Raw genomic sequence first — 26,262 nt, 5'->3', positions numbered from 1 at the left:
TTTTTTGACGTAGACCTGGGCTCTCACAGTGGCTTCATTGATGCATGTAAAGAACATGTGTTCAGTTCAATATAAAACCTCTGCCTAAACTGGGCAGGTATGAATGTCATAGACTGAGGGAAACAGCTCACACTGAGCCCTGCCTCTGGTGTACAATATGCCAGATCATTTGGTGTCTCTGTGTTACACGTTGGTTTTGTGTCCTGCAGGATGACAGCACAGGCGAGATGATCTTTGATGAGGTCTTCCACGCCTTGTCCAGGTGTCTGGCTGGTCTGGTTCAACCATTCAGAGTCCCTGGAACAGATCGATTTTTCAAGCCTAAGATCTTCATCACCATCCTTGCATATTCCTCCATCATTGGCCTCCCTTCACATCAGGTAATGACTGTAATTTACTTTAGTCATAAAAATGAATGAAACAAATGTCTTCGAGAGTAACTTAACGCCAAGAAAAGCAGAGTTTCTCTCTCCAGCACGTGTTTATTGCCCAGCCCACATTGGTGTGGAGTGCTTCACGCTTACTTTAATCTCTGTCTTTACTATGTTTGACTACATTTCAGCCACCAAAGCACACGTTGGGTTAGTTTCTGTGGGAGATGTTAGGCTGCTGTAGATGTTTGTGCAGTTCTCTGACGGTCTTTAATCTTTTGTTCCCTGCAGGTTTTGGTCCAAGGATGCCAGCTTGATAAAACAGACCTGGATGAGTTCTTGCATCACATCTACCAGCAGCTCAGAGCGTTGGAGAGTAGCATCGCAGAAGTCCTGCATCAGCAGCACGAACAGGCAAGTGCACACTAGCAGAAATGACACTGTGCTAGCAAGAATGCTGTAACTATTAGAGAAACACTGCAAGTGTAAAAGCTCTCACCAGCACCCTGTAAAGCTCCACCGTGCCTTACAAGCAAAAATAAAACAACATCCTACTTTATCAGACTAGATTAGCATCGCTCTTCAGTTTGACCCCGAACATCCTCTCCACGATTGGCTTCCAACCACAAGCACCTGTTGTATCCATGGTTACCAAAAACAGCATGGGTGTGATACTTTAGCCAACTGCGGCAGGTTTGTTACGCCCATGGGATTCACTTGTGACTAGGGATGGGTATCGTTTAGGTTTTATCCGATACCGGTGCCAAACCGGTACTTTTGAAACGGTGCCGGTGCTTAAAGAATGGAGAACACAAAATTGGTTCAAAAACCTCTCATGTTCAGCTGTTTTTTTTGTAAAAAGATAACAATGTTAGCCTTTTCTGCAGCTATGGGGCATATATGGTATCACTCTTGGCTGGAAGCAGTGCTTAAACAATGGAAAAAACACAAACTTTGTCCAAAAACCTCTCATGTTCAGCTGTTTCCCACTTTTTCTTTGGTCATTTTAGCCTTTTTGTCCAGGGTGAAGGGAGCATCTGCCATCAAACAAGAAGACAGCCGCATGTAGCTATGATGATGTTTGCTAGTTCACCTTACATGCATTAATGTAATAACGTGGTTAGCCTACTCAACGTAAATTACACACGAACAACATGAAGCTACTCACGCAGAGAAGAACGGCTGCTGCTGCATCATCATCCTCATCATTTCTGCTACACTGGCAGGGCGGGGCCAGGACTCCGGGTCCGATAACAGGCACCACACCCGCAGTAGATGTGCTCGGTGTGAGGTCTCGCAGCAAGCTATCAAATACGGCGCATTTCTCGGCTTTTAAAAAAACGCTATGCGTCGCCAGGTGTGTCATCAGATTCGAGGTGTTACCTCCTTTGACAGTATCACAGTATCAGCTTAAAGCACTTGTTGCTGCTGAGTTTGCATATTTTGCTGTGAAGTACAGCCGGACTTTGACCGCTTCGCCTTGGGCATTTTTAATCTGTAGCTCTGCTCTAAAAGAACGTACGTACCTGGACCCGCCTACTGTCCTCGGAAACGTAAAATGATTGGCTAGAAGTGAAAATAAAGCACCGAAATGTGCGCTGCTTTTCGGTCTGGTTACTACTGTTTATGTCAGAACCGGTGCCATCATGGGACCGGACACCGGTACCCATCTCTACTTGTGACCCCTGTTTGTAGCAGGTCATTGTTTTTAAGAAAAAGATCTTCTGTCAAAGATCTTTATTGAATGGTTCATTTTGGGAAGAAGGGCCAGACTTTAAACAGCTATGTCTGAGTCTTTTTGTGGGTCGACTGATTATGCAGGTCAGTAAAATATCGTCTCTCATCACACGGCTGATGATCCCAGGGGAGCGAGTAGCTGATATCCTGATATGTTAACAAACACAATTCCCTGCTGACATTATTCACTGTTATTTGCTAGAAAACAAACAGGGGCAGACTTTGCACTGCATTCAGTGCGTCACCTTGTCCACCTATGAAAGCACATGTTGTAACTGCCCTCAGCAAAGTGAACTAAAAGCTCCTCCACCTGGGGGCAGCTTGTGAGTCTACATCAAAGCGTGTCACAGTTTAATGCTGCTTTATAAAGAATGAGTGTGGCATTAAATCCTGCCTTTTAAATGTGTCCTAACACATTTATATTTCCTTTGCTTCTTAGTGCGTGGAGCCGTCACAGAACTCAAGTGACCAGAGCAGCGGCTTGGACGAGCACCCCCACCGGACGCAAAGTGTTTCCATGGTGTCAGCTGAAATGGGGCTGGTCAGCATGGTACGCCAGGGCATCCTGGCCCTTCAGCTGCTGCCTCCCAACTCCAGTGCAGGTTGGTGAAGTTACACTTCAAGTATCAGAGGTGTTATTTAGCAGTTTCTCTTTCGTTGTCGTGCCTTATTTAAAAAACGTCTCTTCTAAGAACAAATCTGTTTTTATGCAGATGATTTTGCACTTGACATCCACAGATCAAGAGAACTGTTTCCTCAGAGCCCAAAAGGTTGATTCTGTTCATCTGGACGTTTTCAGTGGGGGAGGAGTTTCGTCACTAATCTCAGCTGACTGCAGGTTTCAACCTTATAAACAGCACATTTCTGTGAAAAGGGAACGACCACCTCTGAAGCAGAGGGTGCATCTGTCTCCATCTTACATGCTGTGATTGCAGCCGTTCCCCACCTCTCTGTGAATGGGACTCATGGACATTGATCAGTGGTGATGAGGATTTGCATAATTATGATGAAGGTGACCTCCCAGCCCATTGTTCCTTCAGTGGGCTGGTTTCAGTCATTATGCAAATGTCCTGTTTATAAGATTGAAACCTGCAGTCAGCTGAGACTGAAGACGTGAAAACGCTGATGAAGAGTATCAGCCTTTTGGGATCTTCTTACCTGGATGATTGTTTCCTCAGAAATAACCGTTAACATCTGAAAGCACACAGTACTCCATCAGATATTACTGATGTTGTTTTCCTGCTGTATGGGTCAACTTATTGATCTGATGTGAACCACTGAAGTCACACATCTGGGACTTTGTCATGGCTTCCTTTATTCTGCAAGCCAAGAAACTGTTGTTTTTATTGAGTTTATGACATGATTGATGGAGGAAGAGTGCACACTCTCAGACAGGTTAAATCACTGATGCACTCAGTTTCTCTTCTGTAAAATGACAGGTGTACTTATGAGAGAAATAAAAATAGAGAGGTTGAAACTCTGCGTGCATTTGTTTTTTAACGTTAAGTTTCATTGATGAACAAGTAAATGCAGTCGCATAAAACACACATAAGCTTCCTGTAACTTTTAAAGGTTTTTAATGAATGGTTTTGTACCGCATGACAGTCATTTATGTGACGATCCTGGAGCGATGGATATAAAGTTGCCAGTGCTTTACAAAGAAGAATAAACTTGGAACACCGACTCCTTTCTTTACTTGTCTTTCTGTCAAAGGCATCATTATAATCACGGACGGGGTCACGAGTGTTCCTGATGTGGCCATGTGTGAAACCCTGCTGAACCAGCTCCGGAGTGGAACCATCTCCTGCTCCTTTGTACAAGTAAAGACAAGAATCTAACTCTGTATTCTGAATATACATTTTTGTGTGCAAGAACTGTTATCTAAAGCAGTCACAACAATCGTTTTCCACAATAGAAGTGATGATGATTATTATTTAAAGATATTTAGGGGATTCTCCAGCTGCTCGTCTCTGAGTCCTGTTTTTGCATGCACAGGTTGGCGGGGCGTACTCCTACGACTGCAGCTTTGGCTATATCCCCAACGTCGAGCTGATGAAGTTCATCTCATTAGCCACTTTTGGCTCCTACCTGCCCAGCTGTCCTGAAGTGGACCTAAACAGCGAGGAGATGAATGCCTACCACAAAGCATTTCTAACATACTCCTTCCTCAAGAGCCCCGAGTCCATGAACTCAGAGTATTTCTGTGGTGAGACAACGATGTACAAGTCTGATGCTAGTTTTTTCATCAGTCCTGTGAGCACTGGTTCAGTGACAGGATGCAACACAAATGAGCTCTGACAGTTTTTAAAACGGTGCAGAATCTAAATATTTATTCTTTGTTTTGAAACACAAAAGCTGTGTTTTTTATTGTTAACGTTTTTTTGAATCCTCAGTCTTAATGACTCATTTTACATGAATATATGAGCGTTCCCCCATCAGGCCTCACAGGACAGCACTCTGGTTGACACCACTGGTACCAAACGACCGGTACCGGTGCGTGAGTCGTTTGGTACCGGGCTGCGAGACTTGAGGCTCCGGTGTGAAGTTTATGGTTTTCAGGGTTTTTATCGTTAGCTCTGGTTCCCTGGGTCTTTCCTGTGTTGTAGTTGTGTCTTATTTTGAAAGAAATATTTACACGTTACCATAGTGACCAGAGAGCATTAAGGGGCAGAGAGGAGGATGTTACTCTCATGTTGTTGGTGCGTTTCAGGAGGACGCTGCTAATAAAGTTACACAGTGAATTAATATTTATTCTTATATTTACAAAACACCACAGTTTTTGTCTCGTTCGCATCATTTTATTTTGTTGTATTTATCCGCGACACCTTAAAAATATTGTCTGACATGAAACCGTCTGTGGAGCAAAAAAGGTTGAGGAGCGCTGATTTACACCAAGCCTTTTTTACATTTTACTGTCAGTTTTTACAGAAAAGCAGCTGCTGAATTATAATATTAATCTTAAGCGTATCACAAATACAAGATATGTTGAATTCTCTTAGTTCCATAGATTGTTAACAGTTACTTACCTGGGATCTCTTTAGCTACATTATATGAAAAACCAGTTATATTTCAGGTCATATGAAGGAATACATAGAATTACAAAAATGTCCGAGGAGTTCAAACACTGCTGCATTTATCGCTAGTCCTCTTGCTCTTCATTGTCAGCTTATTAGCGTTTGTAGGCCATAATCTCTTTATTGTTAGTGATGAAGACGATAGTGATGGTTCTAATCATCATGACACATACTAACTGCTTCTGTTTTTTGTAGTTTCCCAGCACAAGCTGTTCAACGAGCACCTGGTGTCGGCCAGTGGAAACCCTGCTCTGGTCATGAGGAGGAAGAAGCACACGGAGAAGGAGGTGCATGCTCATCTAATCAGCGTGCTGTCTGTGAGACTGAGAGAGGGCTACACCATCACTGACATCAGCCTCACTAAAGGTAAACGGCTGTGTGTCTTTACTAACATCTCACACCAAGTCAGGAAAACTGAATGTTTGTGTTGAGACTGAAGCTGCTGGTGACATTAGGTGGGACTCAGCTGGAGGTGAAGCTCGTGCTCTTATGGAAACACAACATGCACATTGAGTATCTCGCGGCTGCCTCCTGGCCACTGGACCCCTCCAAGAGAACCACCAGAGTGGAGGTGACGATGGAGGGGAGCTACGACATCTTGCACGACATCAGCTGCACCCAGAGGAAACCCATCACCAGCCAGTACCGCACCTCTGTCATCCGGCGCTTCTGGAACACACTGCAGAGGTACGACATGAGGACTGGAATCTGGTTTCCAGTTAGAGACTCTGTGCGATCCCACCATCATGTAGCCATATTGATATGAAAATCCATGTGCTGTTTGTCCTTTCCAGCATCAACCAAACTGATCAGATGTTGGTGCACCTGCAGTCGTTTAACTCGATGCCTGAGAACTACATGATTCCTGAGAGCACCAAAAATGGAGTTCCCCTGTTCTACATCCCTCCTGGCTCCACCACTCCGGTCAGCCTTGTTGCTATACTTCACACTATGTTGGGAACTTACCAACTCTTATGATCTGTGTTGGTGCAAGGTTTAAAAACTCTGTGTGTCACAAAGTGTTGCTTTTGCGTAGTTGCATTTTTTCTTGGGAAACTTTCATCCCGAATGCTCCTAAATCCTGCAGATTTATGAAGCAAGACACCAGAATGGACCTAAATATTCACAAATCGTTCTTATTGTTCCCGCTGTGTGGGACCTACTAACATGTAGTGTTTGTAGAGACCAGCTCTGTTTATCTGTTTGTCTCTTAACGCTGTCGTGTCTCTCCTCCTCCTCCAGGTCTTGTCTCTGCAGCACAGTGGATCCAAAGATTCCTCTCAGTCCCAGTTTGCATCATACTGGAAGCCCATCCTCTCCATGGACGCCAACTTCTGGCAGAGATGGCTACACATGCATCGCATTGTCATCATCCTTGAGCATGATATGTAAGAATAATGAATCTCCAAAAGTTGATTCTGTTTATCTGGACGTAGCGTTTTGTGGGAGAAACGTTTCGTCATCATCAGGTGACGTCTTCAGTCTCAGCTGACTGCAGGTTTCAATCTTATAAACAGCACATTTGCACAGTGACTGAAACCAGCCCACTGAGGGAACAATGGGCTGGGAGGGCAGTTCCTTCATCTTAATTATGCAAATCCTCATGACCACTGATCAACAACCACTGAGATTTCCTTACCTGGATGATTGAGCTTGCATTAAGAATAATGAAGCTCTTGTATTCTTTTTATCAGCCATATTTGTTTATATCAGCTTGTTTTTCTTTGCCAGTCTTTCATTGCTACCACAATACTTTGACCTTTGCAGGCCTGTCCCCAAACATCTGCACACACCTGGGAACAACGGGCGCTACAGCACCATCCAGTGTCGCATCTCCCACTCGGCCCTCACGTCACTGCTGAGGGACTGCAGCAGCTTCGTGCTGGTGGAGGGTTACTCGTATGTAAAACTCATATACAGGTGAGACGACAGGTGGTGTTGGCTGATGATGTTTAAGACTCACTGCTTCTGCCTCAACGCTCTTTGTTTTTTCTCAGCAGCTCTTCTGATCAGCCTCCCACCTCCTTCTACTTGGTGCGTGTCATCTCAAAGACCCCCTGCATGGTCCTGCGTCTGGGTTTCCCCATCGGCACACCGGCCCACATTAGGAACAAGGTACTCAGTCAAAAAACATGGGGCCAATACAATATCAGTGTTATGATCCATAGCTGTTAGTAGATGACAGTATTGTATTTTTCGTGCACTGTTTTTATAAAATGTGGTTCTCCGTTTCTTTTATGAGCAGTTTTGTAAAAACATGAAAGGAGGTTATAGGACACATGTATGCTCGGGGAACAAACTGCCCCACTTGTAACTCTCTGTGAGACTCGTGTTGTGCTTTGTTTTCTAAAATCAGATTGTGGATGAGCTGCGAGAGCAGATCCTCAAGCTTCGCTTCCCTCATCGTGTTCAGAACAAAGAGGCAACACCCAAAACCAAGAGGAAGGCTGTGGGCCACCCGTCTCCATCCAAGTCTCCCTCCATCCCTGCTCCCAAGCCTGCGCTCTCTGACAGACCCTGTGTGGTGGTGGTCAGTAAGCCTCTGGAAAAGCTGCTAATCAGGTCGGTCCATGTCATAGTAGGCCACCAGAGGAAGGTCATGTAATCTAATAATAAATAAATAAATGCATAACCACTTAAAAGTACTGGTTACACAGTTTGCTGTTGCTACCAACAGCAACTGAATGGAGACTAACTGCTGATCCTGTGCAGGTATGACAAGCTTCCTCTAGACTTCAGGACTCCCTTCATCTTCAACATGGAGACCTTCCCACTGCCCTCCAACACCGCTGCACCCCTCAGCGTGGCAGCAAACCGCACAGCCTCCTCGACGCTGGCCTCTCTGTCACGTTACTTCCTGCACCAGCGTTGGGTGTGGGCCGTGCAGAGCAGCCAGGGACCGGCTGTAGCCATGCAGGCTGTTGCCCATATCCTGTCCGTGCTCTCGGAGTAAGTTCAAACTATTAAATGTGATCTATTTAAAAATACCACAGCTACGAATATAAATGAGCCAGAGGAAAAAATGCACGCATTTGAGCAGCAGTTTTTCACCGTGGTTTTGATGGTATCTACTCTGTGGTTATGCAGCTCTCCCATAAATCAAACTGGAACAAACAAAGATGATTCTGATCTAAATTCAGGATTCTTTAAGTGCCGTGTCTCTCTTTACAAATTTCTTCTCTTTGAGATGCAAAACCTTAAAATTGTCCTGATGTCTGCAGGATTCGCCTGTCAGAAGGCTTCAACTTTGCTGCCAGTGGCGAGGGCATTATAAACCTGGTGATCGAGCTGCCAATGAAGGTAAAGAACAGCAGGACAAACTGCTCTCCCAAAGTGATTCTCTGTGATCCTGATTTGGTTTTATTTGTGTCTTCAGGGAACCTCAGGAGACGTGGACAGAGAGAGTCACTCTTGTATTGTTCAGTATATCCTGTTTCCCCCTCACTCTACCTCAACGAAGGACAGGTAAGCCTGGCAGTACCCATAGTTTAGACCAGGACACGCTGTTAGGACGCAGCTTTTATTAAAAGCAACAGGAATGTTTGTCACTTGGTTTGAGTTCAGCGTGATCAAAGTCTACGTTTACTTCACCTGTTTATTAAAGCTACAAATAACAAAAAACAGTAACATGTACATAATGCAGCATTTTACATCCAGGCTCAGTTTGACTGATTTATTCATGTTTATTGCAAAGCTGCAGCTGGTCAGCGTGTGGTATCGACAGTGATGAGGAAGAAGCTGTGTGACTGACATGTTTATCTTCCGCCAGCAGCGTGTCGTTGTCATTTAATCTGAGATACCCTGATGCTGTGTCGATGTCTGCAAAGTGTTAATCTAACACGAAGCCCTTTAACACAGTTCAAAATGTTTGTGCAGCTCAGCTGAACTCTTCAATTTTCAGCATTTTGTTTTGTCTTTCGTGGAGTTCTAGCTTCTCCACCGACGACGACAATGACACCGAGGTGGAGGCAGTCGACCTGGACACGGAGCTGAACCTCGTGACCGAATGCTGGGTGGAACCGCAGTGCGGCACGGTGAACTGCACGGATCAGCACCGCTCCTTTCAGGGCCTTAAGTACCAGGAGCTCCCTCGAGCAGTACGAAAAGCTGGCTGATACAAGCTGCTCTCAAACTAGAGCTCAGTTTGCTCCGTTTGTGTACGTGAAGCTTTGCTCGTCAAAAGCAGCAGGTTTGGTTTACGCATCCCTGTTGTGTTGCAGATCTTCCCGAGGGACTTGGCCTGCATGTCCACCATGATGACCTTTGAATATCTGAGTCAGCTGTGTCAGAATAAGGATCAGGTCTGCTCTCTGCCAGCTGGACTCAAGGATGCACAAGGTAACAAACGTAGCTTTTAATCAGCGTTAGCAAAACGTCTCACATCACAGAAACGCCTGCAAGAGTCGTGCCTCGCTGAAGTGTTAGCACTCAGTCTGCCGTTGTTAGACGTTTGTTGAGCTCATTCTAGTCAAACATTAAACTAAGGCTGAATACATTAAAGCCTTGATGGCTCAGCGGATGCGATTCTCCGGTTTTTGCTTGTTTGAAAATGTGATGATTTTCCATTATGTGTGCGTGCAGGAGAACATCTGGTCTCTGAGGAGAGCATCCACATGGTCCCTTTCCAGTTTGACCTCATTAAGCTGCTCCCAAAATGCCAGCAGGTTGAGCTGTTTTTCGTCACATTCAGCACAGGTATGTACAGCACGTTTTACGTCAACCTGCTTTAGACAGAGTAGCGTACTGTATATGAGGGCTCGCTGATCTTAATGCATCTCACTTCCATCTGTGTCCTACAACATGCATCTATACGCTTAGAAATGATAATAAATAAATATAATAAATCGATTTGAGCGCGTTTCCCTTTTTGTGCTCAGCGACGGGGAGTGAGGAGCAGATGAACAGCTCCCACTGCCTGCCCAATGAGCTCCTGCTCAGCCTCTTCCACACCAGCCTGGAGAATGAGCTGAGTGACAGAGAGATCCCGTTAGCTGACGGGGACCACGTCGCCTTCATGCATCACATCTTGGAGCGGGAACGAGACGGCCACGTCGCTCCTTTCTCCCTGCCGGTTATTAAAGGTCTGTACGAGTCTGTGTCCAAGTGGACGTGAATCTAGCCAGAGTATCTCCTGGAGGTAGATGATCCCATTATAATTGGAAAAGAATGATAGGAGAGTAACAAAATATGAGTGTTTTGTTCTCTGTTTTATCAGTTTCTCTGTCGTCTCGGTTTCTTTAGAGGAGTGCGTCAAGCCTCCAGAGAAACAGGACACGGTGACGTCATTCTACACGGCCGGCAGCAGCAGAGAGGTGATGGGGTCAACCAGCACTTTACAGGTGATCTCCAACATTGGCACAAAACCAAACCTGTGTCACTTTTAAGTGTTTTTTATTTATGTTGTTATAATGCAGCTAGTGATGATCTGTTGAAGCCTTTGAAAATGTTTGAATCCTTACAGCCGTTGGTGCCTTTAGGCCACACACGTCTGTGATACTTGTAGTGTTTTCTTTCAGTCTGCTGTTTCTAGTTAAACGTACTAAAGTCAATCATGGGATAGGAATGCAAACATTTCTCTAATAAATTGAAATAGTCCTTTTGAGCTCTCTGACTGTTTCTGCGGGTAATGAGGCCACAACCACACTGGAAATCTGCAGTGGGAGCTGCTTCAGGTCCCTCGTTGGTCTTTCCTGTATTCGTGACAAATGTCTGTTGTGTTTGGCAGAGTTTCAGCAATGCAGACCTTGTGGATGAAGAGCCCCTGTTGTTGGAGAGCAGCTGCTCTGCGCCACAGTGGAGATGTTATGCCAAGTGCATCAGCTCCCAGCATCTAATCCTCACCTTCCTTCCTGCTACCTTCACAGGTGAGTCTGGAGTTTGTTGGCTGTGGTGCTTCTAGCGCGCTCTCATGATGTTTGTTATGTTGCAGATGTTCTGATGTTGATGGCTTCAGGAGAGACCGAGCCTCGGAGTAATGTGAGCACACAGGAGGACGACGCTTTGACCCCCAGCAACAAATCTCAGGCTGACTCTTTGTCTGGATCCACTGGTGGCTTTGAAGGGTCCGAGTCTGGACTCAGCCTGCGCTCTAGTCGGCGACTGAGCTCCAGCACCGCCAGGTCCCCTGTGCTCTCATCTCCATCTGATGGCCAGACTGGAGCTGCTGACTCCCAGACCCTGGAGCAGAACAGCTGGGACAGCAGAGGCTCAGAGATGGAGAGTTGGATGCCGGGCTCAGGTGAGCCTAAAACCGCACGTCTGCAGGGTTTGAATTGTTCAAACATTTTGCACAAAGATTTACGTTTTTCTGATGTTTCCAGATGCTGCAGAAAAAGAAGGAGTCCACTTCTCTGAGCCACACAAGTCAGACTTCCATATCAGCCTCAGCAGACAGCTTTCCCAGCAGAGCACTGGTGACAGCAGCCAGCTGAAGTGTCCAGTTTACGTCTACAACTGTTCACTGGAGAATCTGAAAGAGCAGCTGGTTCACCCAAACTCCAGCCGCCAACCCAGGGACGTCTTCTTCAGGTACTGAGGGAAAAACAAGCAAGCATTGAAATCCTGAAAGACAAGGAAGGTTTTACAGTTGTGTTGCCAGTTACAATTATAAAATGATAAGAAGGTCTTATAGAATTATTGTATATATTTGGGTCTCTTTGTAACCTTGGCTATCTCATAATAATGACACTGTTATTGCCTGGAACACAAAAACCGTCACCAAATACTGAATATGGATCATCTAACCCAGTCTTAGAAGTACTAGACGAAGAGGAGCTGTGTTGTAATTAGGCTTTGTCATGATTGTGTGACGCACTGCGAGCCTTGGATTGTTGCAGTGGAGATGTTAACATGTGTGTCTCTGGTTGTCTTCACGGGGGAGAATAGAGCCCGAGATGCAGAGTCCTGGGAGATGTGTCAGCAGATGAAGTTCAGGTAGCACACTGTCTGTCTGTCTGCTCTCCTTCTGTCTGCTGAGGGGCTGCTCAGCTTTCTCTGGACACTTCTGGCAACTTGGGGATGCGCTTGTAGAGCGGGACAGTGTGGCTTTCCTAAAACTAGGCTGGTAAAAGCATCTACTCCCCGGGCCTGTCTGTGCTTCCTCCTGTTGCTGCAAACATCAGAGAAAACCACAGACACTCATCAAAGGGTCACATTTCTTCTTCTGTTGCTTATTTGGAGCTCTGACATTGTTGAAGTCTCTTAAAACTGTGGCCTTGCCTTCATGCCTGCTGTCCTGTCCTACTGAATAAGACATAAAAATGATGTTTGGTATCATAAATACCAAGACGTGTTTTTTTTTTTTTTTGAGGTTGTAAATCAAAATTGCCTCAGACACTTCCTGTGGGATGGGGGAAGGACTGCAGGTTTAAGACACTTCCAGTTTAGACTGATATTTAAACCTGGGATCTACATCCATGTTTTATATACAAGGTTTTTATCCACGAACATGAATTATGAAAGTCTCAGCGGGATGCTGGCCTCGCTGTATTTATATGTATTAACACTGATACTATCACAGGCTGCAGTTTTATCTGCTGCTCTTCAGCTTTGTAATTTGTTTTAGTGGAGAACCAGCCTCACTGCTGATGAGCCAAGGATTACACATGAACTATAGTTTTAATTCAAAGAGATGATGTGGACAGATCAAACTTTCTGTTTACATTATTTGTGCTGGTGCGACTGAGTAATGCAATAATTCAGTTTTCTGTGTGAAACAGCACTCACTGCATGCTTGAAGCTGACAGCAATAGTTTAAAATAGTTGGCAGTATTTACTGGTACACCTCAGAAACACTGAATGTGGATTGTAGTGATATTTGAAGCCAAACTCTGTTGGGTCGGCAGGATATTTGTCAGGGATGATTATTGATACCTGTTATTCTATATAAGAGTGTCACACAGACACTGCACTCTGAACAGTGCAGATCAGCCTATTTAACACAACATGCAGTTTACACGAGACAGTTTTATTTCTTATATGAATGTTATTTATTTTAACTGTCATGAACAGGATGTGACACGTCATAATAATAACAACTGTGCTGCATTAAAACAGCAGGTGGGATAGCCAATCGTTAAGTGATGACGTCTGAACAAACTGCTCCGTGTTTATTAAGGCTGTTGTGTTTTTAACATGTTTTAATACTTTGTACCTTGTTCTAATCTCAACAAGCCCATAAAAACAGTCAGTGATCACTGTCGGCCTCTCTCGGTTTTAATCATCACTGTTCATTTTACAGCTCAGTGTTTAAACCCTTACGATGTAGCTGCAGCCCAGCAGCAGTATGTTAATGACTAACCTCATATTGTGGATGGATTATCTCAGTTGTTCTCCTGCTGAAGTTTGGTCCTTTTACAGCATCCTGCCATGCCATTACATTTGTCTCTAACCATCAGGAACCCTCACGTTAACTTTTATCCAGTGGAAGAAAGTTAGCTTCATCCTTCAGCTTCACTGTGTTTATGCTAACATAGCTGTGTCGCTAGCGATCACGTAGCACATCATTATATAGCAGCTAGCCCAACTTCAGTAACCCTACAAACGTCACTGCTGTTTAGTTTTCTGTCTTCATTTATGTTGGAAGTGACAGCAGAGCTGTACGTTTGAACCAGAACGTGCCAGATATCATTTAATCTGGAGACTTCCCACGTACCACTAGATGGAGCCAAAGTACCACCAGTGGTACGTGTACCACAGTTTGCCAACCACTGATGTAGCGGGAATGCAGAGACTGGTGATGCTTAAACTGACAGCATGGGGCCATGACATATTTGTAAACATGTAAAGTTATGCTGATGTTTATAAACAGAAGCATACTGGAGTCTATCCTAATACTTAGAATGGGTTAACTGGGAAACAATAAAAGACTTCCTGTGCTTAACTAACAGTTAACTCTGGGTGTCAATACTGAATTAAGACTGTTGTTTAGATGTTTGTGTCTTATTTTAAGTTTAAACTACAAACCTATAAACACACACAAATAATTTCTACACTTAGGTTAAAAATAGAAATATTGTTAAATGACTCGTCTCTCCCTGACTTTGACCTGATAAATCATGTTTGCTCCTCCCCTAATTCAGCGCTTCAGATGCTTGCTGTGGAGGTTCAGCTGTCCCTCACAGGCTTATTGGCTCCTTCGATGATGCTTAATCCCCAGTCCCAGTCACATAAGCATAGAGACCAGTCAACAACCACTGGTTAACATGGAAACATTCAAATTTATTTGCTTTGGGAAATGCATGTCGGTCATTTAGCAGTCGGTCAGAAGGATTTTGGCTTGTGAGGGTTTCATCGACTGGTCTCTCGGCCTTGTGACTGGGCTTGTACTGTGGTGCAGATATGGGTTCATGTAAGTGCTTATGCAAAACTAGGTGCAGTGGAACTGTCTGTATTTTAACCAGCACTGTTTTCTACATGTGTGAAATTGAGGTTTTATGTACTAACGTAATCTATCCCTGTGGGTTCAACTGATCCTTCATCATCCTGTCAGACCCGGGTTCCTCTTCTCAGTGTCTTTTCTGTGCTGTTGTTCCCCAGCAGGTCTCTATCTCAGGATCGCAGCAGTCAGTCTCCTTGGACCGACCTCCTGTCTCAGCCTCACAAACACAAGGAGCTGGCCAACTACTGCAGCATGCTGCAGGAGCATTACCACCAGAGCTACGTCAAAGGTGATCTGTGTCCACCAACACGAATGCTTCAAGCTTAACTGAGTAGTCAAAAAGAAAAATCCTTACTCCACCAAAACACACACACAAATGAGGATCTAAGGTCCATCACAGCAGTGCAACATGTCACAGTCGTCCATGATTTCACAGGTGTTAAAATACAGTGACTGAAACTCGTCCGAGCGTCGTTTGGTCACGCGTCCATGTTCTTGTCAGGTGTATACCGCAGCCTGCAGCAGTCCTACAACATCAGCTCCCAGGACGTCCTGATGGCGATGGACTACTGTGAAGAATCGCTGCAGGAGATCGACATCACCTCCTTCCTGCAGACGCTATGTGGACACATCAGGGTCTTCAGGGAACACGGCAAGACTCCAGGATGGGGAGGAGGGCCTCTGAAAGCTTCAAGAAGCCCTGCCACGTTTATCCTTGGTGAAGCTGAGGGGGAGCAACTCGATGATAAAGTGGCCTCTTCATGCAGGTGAAGCCAATCATCAGAATCAGACACATGCCAGTCTTTGAGAAACGAGTTGCTTCTATTTAACAAAGTTAAGTTACAGCTTATCACCTTCTTATATTTTGCTTTACATAAAACATCTCAGCATAGGGGGTAACCCACGTTTCTGCCCATCTGTCTGTGGATCTGTTTATCTGGGGCTAGTGGCATGCAAACCATCAGCATACAGTTTAGTCATTTGGTAATGATTTAAACTGTCCAGCAGGTGGTGCTGTCTGAGCTGGTGAATTCACATCCACAGAGGCCTACGTCAGGGTTTTCTTCACATGTGCTGATGTTGGTGTGACTCAAACATACTTTGATTCGTTTGTTATATTAATGAACTTTATTTATTCTCCACTTTTCTGTAAAAAGAGGGTTTAGTTCTATTATAAACAAATCTTTGTTTCTTGTAGTCACACTTCTAAGCACTCGTCTTCTCACTGTGCTTTACATGGTCAGGGAAAGACTTAGTAAACTGCAGTAAAAACTATAACATTAGACCTCCAGACCAGCCCCTGCAAGCAAGCGAGCGTGCGGAAGAAGAGCTTCAGTTTACCAGGATGAGATCTCTGACAGGAGCCGAAAGAACGAACACAGCACAAAACTATGATACAACTAAGCAGAGTTTTAGTGTCATTTAGCTTCATGAAAATGTTTGTAATGTAAGAAGTATAGATGGTGTCTGTTTCCTAAATGCAGTCTGCCACCGGTGGGCCTGTGCTCCCACAGTGGGCTGCTCTGTTGGAATAATGTGGCGCTCTGAGACCTCCAGGATGCCAGAGCTGTTTGAGACGTGATAAATGCATGTTTCCCTTTCACCAGTCATCATTCAAATAAAGCAACAAACCACCACACCATGTTGCTAATTGTCCTTTGATGAATCACATCTGTTAACACGTTCCAGTTCATAAGTTTGCTGTCAGTGTGTTGGCTTTTCCCTTCCAAAGCACTTTTATAACGACTGTTTTAAGGTCAGTCTGCAATAAGATTCATGTTAACTGACACAGTTATTAATTGTGTGGTATTTCTGGCTGCAGTACTGAAGTGGAGGACACCAGTGAGGCTGAATCCAGAGGAGTTCCTGATTCCTCTGCTCCTACATCTCCACCGATCAAGGAAGAGCCCAAGAAAGGAGCGATAGCAGAATTCCCTCTGACGCTGCTGCAGACACAACCCGCGTGTGACGTGTATCCAGATCTGCACAAAATAATACAGGTAGTGTCTGAAGGGGGATCCCGTACTCTTCAGTTCCTTAAAGCTGATTCTTGGACCAGAAAGCTAACGGCTTTAAATAATTATCATTTCAATTTTAAACTGTTGTCAGGATAAATTCATGGAGATCCTTTCTCAGTATTTCAAAAGTGTTCCCTCCAACCCACACTACTTCTACTACTCTCCACCTTCATCCAAGAAAGAGGTGAGTTTGCTGTAAATTTGCTACAATATCATGCGTCACATAGCAGGTTAGATGTTATAAAGAGGGATGGATGTCATCAAGGATTTGGACAAATCAGATGTTGGGGGGAAACTAAAAACTGTTTATTTCAGAGAAGCAAACCGAAGAGAGGTGAGTCTGTATCTCTATATCTGAGCATGAACCTTGCTGCTCTGATTTTCCTTCACAGGAGTCGGAGGACGGCGAGATGAAAAGACGGGCGAGTGAAGAGCTGCTGTCAGAAGCTGAGCCCGCCACTGAAGACGGTAAAGGCCGTTCTGAAACGTTTGCCTTTAGTTTGGGTTTGTTGTTAGTCTCCCGTCAGCACTGTGGTCACACATTCAGTTGTTCAGTGTTCAGCAGTAACAAATGTTAAAGGTGGAGGACCTTTCATGTTTCGTCCTTCATTAAGCACAAGTTGTTATACTGCTAAGCTTCCCTGAAGCTTCTGTGCAGGAGTATCGTAGCTTTTTTGTGTTTGTTGTTTCTTTTCTTCCTCCTGTAGCTGTTGATAACCTGTAGCCAAAAGGCTGATAGTGGAATCATCGAAATTACTGTGAAAACGTGACTCAACAAAAGGGCTGTTGTTGTTGGAGGAGGCTACAAAAGATAAAATGTGAGACTGATAGAAAGGGAAAATAAAACGAGTGAATTTTCAGCAGTCGTCCATCCTGTGCTCTGAGCACTAAATTTCAGATATTTCTCTCCAGTCAATAACAGCACCTGCCTGCTCGTGAGCGTTACACAAGTGGCTTTTTATAATGGAAAGCAATCGTTATGGTGACTTCAGCGTCTGGGAGAAAGGTGTAGAAGAACTCAAAGCAGGGTGAAGATGAGGAAGACTCTGAGGCCGAGCCCAGTTAAACTGATCATTTTAGTACGGCTCATTTCACATTTAATATCCAGTTAGTGCTTCATCAGTTAGTTTTTAATCAGCCGTCGTTATTTCAGCGACTTCTGTTTCATGCTTTAGAAACGCGAGACACATCGCCTCCTTTTGAGGTGTCCCGACTTCAATAAATGTGGAGCAATGAAACAAACAGCAGAGGTCCAACGCACACAGGAGAAGAAGTCTGCAGCATCACATCAGCACACGTCTCCTGCTAAGAACACACTTGAAAATGCTTTTATAACATCAGGGTTAACGCCCCTTCTCACGTCGATTGCAGATCAAATACATCGATTGCAGTAAATGGTACATGTTAGATGGCTAAAAACAGACACAGAAGTTCCTCTTTCTATAACAGCTTCCATACATGGCAGTAAATTTCCAGCCTAGACGGTCCCTGAGGGCTTGTCCTTTTCTTAACTTGTCTTCTGTCATCTGTTACCAAGCAAACTGAAATGCAGTTAGAAGCTAAATGAATTTCGGGCTTTTGGCCTGGCAGGATTATGTGTTTGTAAGCGTGTGCGCTGTTTATCCTTCTGTGCTCCAAGTCACCTACACTATAGATTGTGAGGACATAGCGCTTCACAAAGCTTAAAACCTTCTTTAAGAGACTGAGCATCAACTCTGAATGAGCACAAACATGCAATGTGTATAAAATAATTATAGCTGCACCTGTAAAAAAAGGTTAACATGGTGGCAATAACTTTAATAAGCATCTCTAATGCAACATCAGTGCTGTGGGATATATTACTAATACAATGTTAATAATGCAGGTTATATTGTAGCAGTAAATGATCTCTGTACAGGTGTCTGATACTCGTCTGTGTATTCATATACAGTTATATGCCTTTACTGTTAGACACTGACACAAACACATAAGTTATAACTCAGTGAGTAACCTTCAGGGATTCCAGACGTTCATGTGGAGTCCTTTATTTCCTGGAACGCCCAATGCAGTCCTGCGTTATCGAGAGAACAACGTCAAGACAGGGGTCACTTTTCCCGTAGTCGGCATGTAGCCCACATATGCACAACAATGCATAACAGGCAGGATCCACGTGGTCCCTGCGGGTCAATAAAAAGCCTGAAAGTAAAATAAAGTCTTTCCTAAAACCTTATTTAACCAAAGACGTGAAACAACAAAAAGAGTTTGCAGAGTTTATGATTCTTAGGACTACTTTAAAGTTGTCTTGCTACACTTGCAGAAAATGTGCCGTCTTCCTGCATAATGACGGAGAGCGACACAGATCTGGTGGTGGAGTATGAGGAGCACCCAGGCAGCAGCTCCCAGGGAGAGGGTGAGGACCAGTCCCTGTCTGACTCCAACACTGTGAACCAGGACCAGGACTCGTTCAGCATCCTGGAGGGAGAGTCCCTGCTGGAGAACGAGGCCCCACAGCTGGACATGCCACCACTGTTTGTTCACATCACCTGCTCTGTCAACATGAAGAGCTGCCATGGCTCCGTGCCCATGCAGACGCTGCCCACGTGCCTGGGTGAGTACAGCTGACTGCTTTCCACCTAAGTGGCTTCTTTCTGTGCAAGGAAGCATATCTGAAGCTGTGTTACTCTTTTGCTTCTATAAATCACCACTTTGGACAAAGAGCTTCTTCTTCACACTGTTAATTTTGTTCCCGAGCTTACTTCACAGTTGTGTTTGCAGGTGAGGTCATTTCCTGCCTGGAGAATGCTGAGGCGGTGCAGTCTGTAGATCTGAACGAACTCTCGGTCACGCTGGATATTTTTGTTCTGACGCTGCCTCTGGAGATCGAAGCCATGGCGGACTTCCATCATAACAGGTCGTGTGCAAAATCCAAATTTGTTTTTTTATCTCAATTTTACATCCTGATCGATTGCAGTAAAGATCCTTTGTAGGAGCGTTGGTAGGATTTTAATGAAATCACACTTTTTAAAAGCGGTGACACAGAGCAGAAATAAAGACAGAAACTGGTGACGTTGCTTATTCTGCAGTGAATTTCTCAAATGGCCTTTAAAGAGTTATTGATGCCTCTTTGGGCAGGACGTTACTCACTTTCCTGGATTTGACCACAAAAAGCAAACAGAATGAAAGGAAAGCTGAACATGAACCAAAAACAGACCCTTTCAGAGAACAAAGGATCTTTCTGCACTGCTCTCTGAATTAAAGTGGCTCCAGCACAGATGAACCAGGAACACCTTTGAAAGAGAAACACGACAAACTGGACCACAGTTTGTCAGCGTTTATGTTACCCAGTCCTAGTGCTCGTTAGCTCTGCTGGTGACCTGTCCAAGGTGTACACCGCCTCTCAACCTGTGATAGTCGCAGCCAGATGAAGAGATGAATAAATGTCAGGCAGATGAAACTCAATGAGAGCATTTTAGCAAATCACAAGCTTTGAAAGTAAAAAACAGCTCTGTGAGATGGAGGCGGAGCTTCATTTTAGACACACCCCACTCAGGACCCTGGACCTCTATCTGCCTGTATATAATCATCCATAATGCACATCTAAGAAAACACTGCAGCATCAGTCTGGATCTCACAGACAGTTGGTAGATGGACTCCAACAAGCCTTAGAAAAGCAAAGCAACAGTTGTGGCTGTGTCGGTATTTCACTGATGACTACACCAGCACATCTGAAATATCACTCCATTCATTTTACTACAATTAAACACGTGCTGTTTCCTTTTATTTATTTCATTTTTTTAAGTTGAATTAATTGATTATTTTATCCACAGAAAATATCTTATTTCAGTCATTTTTCATTCAAAGACTGCTAATTTCCTGCTACCAAGTTATTATTGTTTCTATCATCGTGTAAACCTAAAATAATCAATTGTAATTTTTGTCTTCATGTTCAGTAGTTATTGCTTATTTTAGATTAAATTGACGGGATTGGAAGTGATGATTAGCAGCAGCACCAGAGTGAAGCTGTTGGCAGGAGACCCATGCACGCACTGTGTCTTTGAGTCAGTCTGAGTGTGGACTCCATGATGTTCACGTCAGCTGTCTCCGTGTGTAGGTACACCTCAGAGAGCAGCATGAATCGTTCACCAGGGCAGCCCTCCTCCTATCGCTCTGACGAGGAGCTGATGGCCGTGCTGGACAGTCTGAGGGGAGGAGGTGTCAACGGCATCTCTGGTGACCCCTTATCCAAACTCCCACTTCCCCACAAGTTGGCAATCCTGGCCACAATGGACGAGGTGAGTCCTCCCACACGTGACAGGTGGGCAGCTTTTCCACATTACTGAAGCGTGCAGCGTTCGTACACTTCACAAGAGCATTTCTAATAGTCTTTGTGAAAGATTCACTGAACAGATATCTGTGCTTCCTGCTGTTCCTGCACACACACACACACACACACACACTAGCAGTGCTGCTCTTATCCTGGTTTCTCTCGTGTGATTCAGATCCGCTGGCTGCTGGAGGATGAGATCGTCTCTGCTCTGCGTCACTCTCGGGTCATCGGCCCGGCCACGCTGCAGAAAGTGGCGGAGCACGTTTTACGCTCCAGCGGTCGACTGCACTGTCACTGTGAGGAAGTCCCGCTTCAGTTTGTCTTTGGGCCTGAACAGTCGCTGGAAAAATTCAAAGAGGCAAGAAGAACAAACAGGATTTAAACTTGAGACACAAAGTTTCTCCAGGAATGTTCTACAAAAACATGTCTGCACATATTTGTATGAGAACATGATAGGAGTTCATTAATGAATCTTTAATTTTGTTCTTGCATATGTGCCTACAGGCTGATTCACAGGCATGCACAGAGGTTTGTTACTTCTGTATAGATGGACGTATGAATATAAAGTACAACGTTTGTTTATCTTGCAGGAGTTTCGTAGGATGTCTTTCTCTGGCTATGTGTTAAATGGAGAACAGGCCGGCTTCTACTATATGTCTCTGAGCAGACTGCACCCTCAGAGGATCCGAGAGACCGAGAGGCTGTCTGAGAGCACTGCATCCCCCCCACAACAGCCTGCTGCCGCCACCATATCCTGCAGTGCTGCAGCTCAGGCGGAGACCACGACGCTCGAGAGCGAAGCAGAAGCTCAGGCCGACAGTGAGGTTAGATACATCAGTGACTGTGATGTGCAGAGGAGGGAAAATACATCAGATCAGCCTTCATCTGTCCAGCTGTGCATTCAGTTTGTTTTTATGTTGTTATTGACATCAGCATAAATCCATGATCGGAAATAAATCAGGTTAAATTTTAAGACGTATAGTTGGTAGAGTTTATCTGCAGGAGTTTATCAGACAGAATGACTCTAACTTTTACTTGAACTCTGTGCAGAGTGAGGACAGGAAGCCAGTCAGTGTTGCTGCTGATGCTCTCAGTGACACGACTCCGGACGCTGGTGAATCAGTTGCAGCCTTGAAGCCTGAAGCAGATGACTCTGTTAGCATGGTTGGGGACAGAGGTCAGCCCAGTACCCCCCAGCTGCAGGCAGAGAGCTGCACAGAGGCCAGCTCACCCCCAAAGACACCCTCGAGTGTCAGCCTGGCTGAGTCCGTGCAGTCGGCCTCTCACAGTGAGTTTCACATTCATACCTGTTTAGGTTTGCTTGTTTCACTGTTTTGTTGCACGTGTGTCATCATCATGTCCAGTGATGATGACACACCTTACATTTGTACTTTATTCATTCCAGAAGTTGGTCAGTAAAAAAAGAAACTTCATATAAAAAGATAAATATAATGCATAATAAATCTTAATAAATACAAGTATTAAAAAAATAAAGTCCGTGTAAAAGTAAAATGTGAAGATATTGTAACAGTAACCGATTCTTTCAGCGTGGTGCACCGTTCGGGTTTCAGCTCTGTAGTTTAACCTGCGTAGAACAGAGACGCGCTCCTCTATCACTTCTTGTTTTCTCTCCTCAGGTGGCGGCAAACTCAGGCCGAGTCGAGTCCAGAGTGTCGTCTCCAGCCAAGGCAGCCTGGACTCAGACATGCAGGGTAAGTGCTGCACAAAGCTGAGTGAGAGGCTCCCTGTGGGGGAGAGTCATAGAAACACCTGAAAGGTTCAAAGTGTCTGCTTTACAGAGTCTTAATTCTTATGTTATAGACGGTTCATGTCAATGCGTCTTCAGAAGAATGGTGGAAACATGTTAAATACAGACGTAATGCTGTGTTGACAGGTTATGATGGTGGCAGCAGCGACTCTGAGTGTGAGAGCTCCACCCTGGATGAACAGGAGTGCCAGGCCCGGCTTATGCCAGACTTCTGGCTCATTGTTAAGATCCACCAGGACAGAGTGACGGTGTACTCCCACTCCAGGTCAGAGTCATTTAGTGATTCCCATTTTTCATTCATTTAGTAACAAGTGACCTAAAAACAACTATACAGGTTTTAATTGAAGCAACTGTAACAAGTTTTCAAAGAAGCCCCTGTTTAAGGACCCGTTTTTATTTTTATAGACATGAAAAATCAGAACCGTTTAAAGCAGGGTGTCGGACTCCAGGCCTCGAGGGCCGGTGTCCTGCAGGTTTTAGATCTCACCCCGGGTCAGCACACCTGAATCACATGATGAGTTCATTACCAGGCCTCTGGGGAACGTCACAACCAGGGCTCTAGAGTGCCACCAATTTGGTTGCAAATGCGAGCAAATTTTTCAGTGGTGCGACTAAAAAAAAATATTTGGTTGCACCTGTGCGACCAACTGTTCAGGTAGCAAAAAAAAAAATCTGCAACCTTCCCTGTGGTCAACAACAGACACACATTTTGTCCCTATCGTGGACTGAACCAATCAGAGATAGTCAGGGGCGGGACCTCTCTGATTGGCCGTGGTCCAGTTGAAAGTGCAGGTGGAAGTGGGAGGTGAGTAGCTTGAATAAAGCGATATTATTCATTAAATCCTGACTTTTAAATATAACTATGTTTTGTCAGAAACGCCAGATTCTCAGGAGGTCGCCAGATGTTATCTTTATGAGGGAAAGTCTATCAAATACAAATGTTGTTTTCCTTTGACTCTTTCTTATTTTTCATTTTTCTTTTAGTCAAACGTTTTTCCTTTCTGACACTAGAGGCACTAAAAACAAGTCTGAGCTTACTTTCATAACTTTGATCACGGCTGTTCATCCTTTGGGTGTGTTGTGTCGTTACAGATGCTTCAGTGAGGGAAAAGAGGTCGGCACCGAGGAGCTGGAGAAGAAGGAGGAAGAGCAGGAGTTGCCTGAATGCTTACAGCTGCATCAAATGGTGGTCAGGAAGATTGGAGAAATGTGCAGAGTTGTGAATCAGGTAGTTACCTCAGCACCCCAAGCTGCGTCTCTTTCATTGTTTGTAGCAGCATAATGTCCTCGTAAGTGGACATCAGGCCCTTGTAGAGCAAAATTGAGTATTTTAGTCTAAATAACCCAAAATGTGACGTCCACATATGTGGACGCAGGTCCTAGGAGGTTAATTGCTGGATCATTTTCAGACATTTAAGAGGATTGAAACTTGCATTTTCAGTCTACTGCTCGGTGTTTGCACACTCTGTGCTTTTGTAGCGTATGCTGCTCCAGGACCTGCACGACAGCCATCTGTGTAACAAGCTGCTGGTGGCTGAGAGTGAGGAAGACATCTGGAAGAGTGAGCCTCACTGCAGGCAGAGGCTCAACACCGCTGATGGTGAGTGAGAACAAGCTGCAGGTAGTTTTACAGTGTTTTATATTAACGCTGGGATTCCTCACAAAGGGTTTCAGAGCCTATAAGACATTTGCAGTCTTCTGTCATGTTGCACTCTGCAGTTAGTCCTCTGCAAATAAAGTTGTAAATATTGGTATTTCTCTAACCACAGACTACAGCACAGAGGAGAGCTACCAGGCCAGAGATTATCTGGCTGCTACCATGCAGTTTATCCCAGGGCACTTTGCCTGCGATGTGGTTTGGCGCACAATCATCCACATTCACCCCCGCCTCAAGATGGGACCCAACATGGGAGTGGCCAGAGGTGAGAGGAACGTCCGGGTGCTCGGCTTTAAACGCGTGCAGTCATTTCAGTTCAGTGTATGATAAATCTCTTCTTACTCCGAGGAGTCGCTGTGTAGGATTTAAATGGCTCCAAAGCAAAAACAGGATTTGTAATTCTGTTATTAAATGTGCACCCGTAGCTATGAGTCCATGCGTTTTAATTAGCTTTAACTGGGAACATGTGGACTCTTTTTCATGGCTCACTGCCATATTTTCGCTCAGGTTATGATCCAACTTTTTCAATTCCAGTATGATACTGAGGCCTGGACTAATCTTTGATACAGAGAGCTGAAGAAATAAGTGCTTGTGACTGAGCAGTGACTCGAGTCACAGCAGCGACTGCTGTAACGTCCTGTTGGACGCTGGTTGTTGCAGTGGGCTGCAGTTGGGACTGGTTGTACTGAGTGTGTACTTGATGTGCAGTTCTCATATTTACATCAATTATGTGCTTATTAGAATCTTTCTCTGTTTCAATCCAGCGAAGATGATGTTCCTAAATCAGTGGATTTGTTCTGTAAACGTGGATGTTTCTGTCTTCCTGTCGCAGCGATCCAGGCCCTGCGCTCTGTGTTGAATGCCTTCTGCGTGGTCAACAGGAAGAACATGTTTGTCTACCAGGAGCGTTCCACTAAATCAGTCTTCTACCTCAGGTTTGACTCTCTGTTACTTCTTTTCTTCTCCAGTGGGTCCAGTTTTGTCCCCAAAGTATTTTTCAGCATTTCGCCCCCGATGCTTAAAGAAAGCTCCCAGTATAAACTTCCCAGTATAAGTTCCCAGTATAAACTTTCCTCTATATTGCGAGAGCTTTGTGAAGATTGTTGTGACACGGCTCTCCTTGACTTTTTCCATCTCGTTTGCTGGAAGCAAAAATCCACCCACAGATGTTCTTACAACAGCAGTGTGGTGGAGGAGAAATCCGACTTCCTGGTAATTGAACTGCTGTCAAACAGGACATCGCAAGGAAACAATTTTGTGATGTTTGTGCCAGATGGAGGAGCTTCCAAATCGCAGTGTTCACTCTGAGGCTGGAGCCAGCGTTTCCTCTCATGCTTGCTGACGCAGTTCCCGTTCACTTCACAGTGAAACACAGTCAGTTAACTTACTGTGTTGTGTTTAACTAAAGGTTTGCTGGAGTTGAACACAACACTTTGTGTGCGTGTTTGTTTGATTCATAAGGTGGAGTCCACGGCATTGAAATGTGGGTTTTTGATGTATTTGGAAAAGAAAATATTTTATTTGCATAAGAACCGTCGTCAAATGTTATAAATCGGCCTGACAGGCATGCAGTCATTGTTCTTTACAAACCAGCAGTGTGTCATCCCAACATTAGCATCGAATCTTTTCTATTTAGTTTCTTTGTTTATTTAAGTCGCACATCCTCAGCAATCGCTCTCCTTAGAACGCACCTGCAGCAGACGGTCTTTGGTTTGAAGGGTTTGTCACTGGAGAAATAGCTGAGACGGTCACGATGGTTCCATTTCAGTTGTTATTCAGGACGTCTCTGGATGTGGTGCAGAGGGAAAGCACGAAGCATGTGCTGCTGCTGCACACAGGTGATCAGCTGATGATCGTATCAGCTGTTTCATTGTGTGTTGTTCTGCAGGAAAAGCGCTAAAATCCCTTGTTTGAGAATAAAACAGGAAACAAACAACAGAATACGGAGTTTC

At 44.6% G+C, this 26,262-nt stretch overlaps 1 protein-coding gene across 12 annotated transcripts in view; it reads left to right on the top strand.

Annotated features, from left to right (window-relative positions):
• Positions 1-26,262, top strand: part of szt2 (SZT2 subunit of KICSTOR complex) — a 116,358-nt gene that overhangs the window by 10,236 nt on the left and 79,860 nt on the right. For 5 of the 12 annotated variants that reach the window (XM_012921906.3, XM_076874488.1, XM_004561556.3 and 2 more), the window contains exons 4-44: positions 210-380; positions 663-785; positions 2,548-2,710; positions 3,822-3,928; positions 4,104-4,314; positions 5,378-5,548; positions 5,638-5,869; positions 5,977-6,106; positions 6,425-6,570; positions 6,950-7,102; positions 7,180-7,297; positions 7,539-7,744; positions 7,895-8,131; positions 8,404-8,482; positions 8,559-8,647; positions 9,108-9,279; positions 9,403-9,520; positions 9,764-9,877; positions 10,060-10,263; positions 10,424-10,521; positions 10,908-11,046; positions 11,112-11,420; positions 11,503-11,710; positions 12,068-12,115; positions 14,720-14,850; positions 15,064-15,328; positions 16,384-16,561; positions 16,671-16,763; positions 16,972-17,047; positions 18,876-19,166; positions 19,334-19,469; positions 20,670-20,850; positions 21,058-21,243; positions 21,476-21,709; positions 21,936-22,173; positions 22,523-22,597; positions 22,780-22,918; positions 23,746-23,881; positions 24,133-24,253; positions 24,423-24,575; positions 25,143-25,245. In XM_012921906.3, the coding sequence (XP_012777360.2) occupies positions 210-380; positions 663-785; positions 2,548-2,710; positions 3,822-3,928; positions 4,104-4,314; positions 5,378-5,548; positions 5,638-5,869; positions 5,977-6,106; positions 6,425-6,570; positions 6,950-7,102; positions 7,180-7,297; positions 7,539-7,744; positions 7,895-8,131; positions 8,404-8,482; positions 8,559-8,647; positions 9,108-9,279; positions 9,403-9,520; positions 9,764-9,877; positions 10,060-10,263; positions 10,424-10,521; positions 10,908-11,046; positions 11,112-11,420; positions 11,503-11,710; positions 12,068-12,115; positions 14,720-14,850; positions 15,064-15,328; positions 16,384-16,561; positions 16,671-16,763; positions 16,972-17,047; positions 18,876-19,166; positions 19,334-19,469; positions 20,670-20,850; positions 21,058-21,243; positions 21,476-21,709; positions 21,936-22,173; positions 22,523-22,597; positions 22,780-22,918; positions 23,746-23,881; positions 24,133-24,253; positions 24,423-24,575; positions 25,143-25,245 (6,482 nt within the window). The remainder of the gene's footprint in view (positions 1-209; positions 381-662; positions 786-2,547; positions 2,711-3,821; positions 3,929-4,103; positions 4,315-5,377; positions 5,549-5,637; positions 5,870-5,976; positions 6,107-6,424; positions 6,571-6,949; positions 7,103-7,179; positions 7,298-7,538; positions 7,745-7,894; positions 8,132-8,403; positions 8,483-8,558; positions 8,648-9,107; positions 9,280-9,402; positions 9,521-9,763; positions 9,878-10,059; positions 10,264-10,423; positions 10,522-10,907; positions 11,047-11,111; positions 11,421-11,502; positions 11,711-12,067; positions 12,116-14,719; positions 14,851-15,063; positions 15,329-16,383; positions 16,562-16,670; positions 16,764-16,971; positions 17,048-18,875; positions 19,167-19,333; positions 19,470-20,669; positions 20,851-21,057; positions 21,244-21,475; positions 21,710-21,935; positions 22,174-22,522; positions 22,598-22,779; positions 22,919-23,745; positions 23,882-24,132; positions 24,254-24,422; positions 24,576-25,142; positions 25,246-26,262) is intronic. The other 7 variants (XM_076874491.1, XM_076874489.1, XM_076874487.1 and 4 more) reach the window with 7 other exon arrangements.

This window comes from Maylandia zebra, linkage group LG15 (assembly GCF_041146795.1).
Source record: "Maylandia zebra isolate NMK-2024a linkage group LG15, Mzebra_GT3a, whole genome shotgun sequence".
Classification (NCBI taxonomy): Eukaryota; Metazoa; Chordata; class Actinopteri; order Cichliformes; family Cichlidae; genus Maylandia; species Maylandia zebra.
Note: the sequence above shows the minus strand (reverse complement) of the source record. Positions and strands in the feature narration are given on the sequence as shown.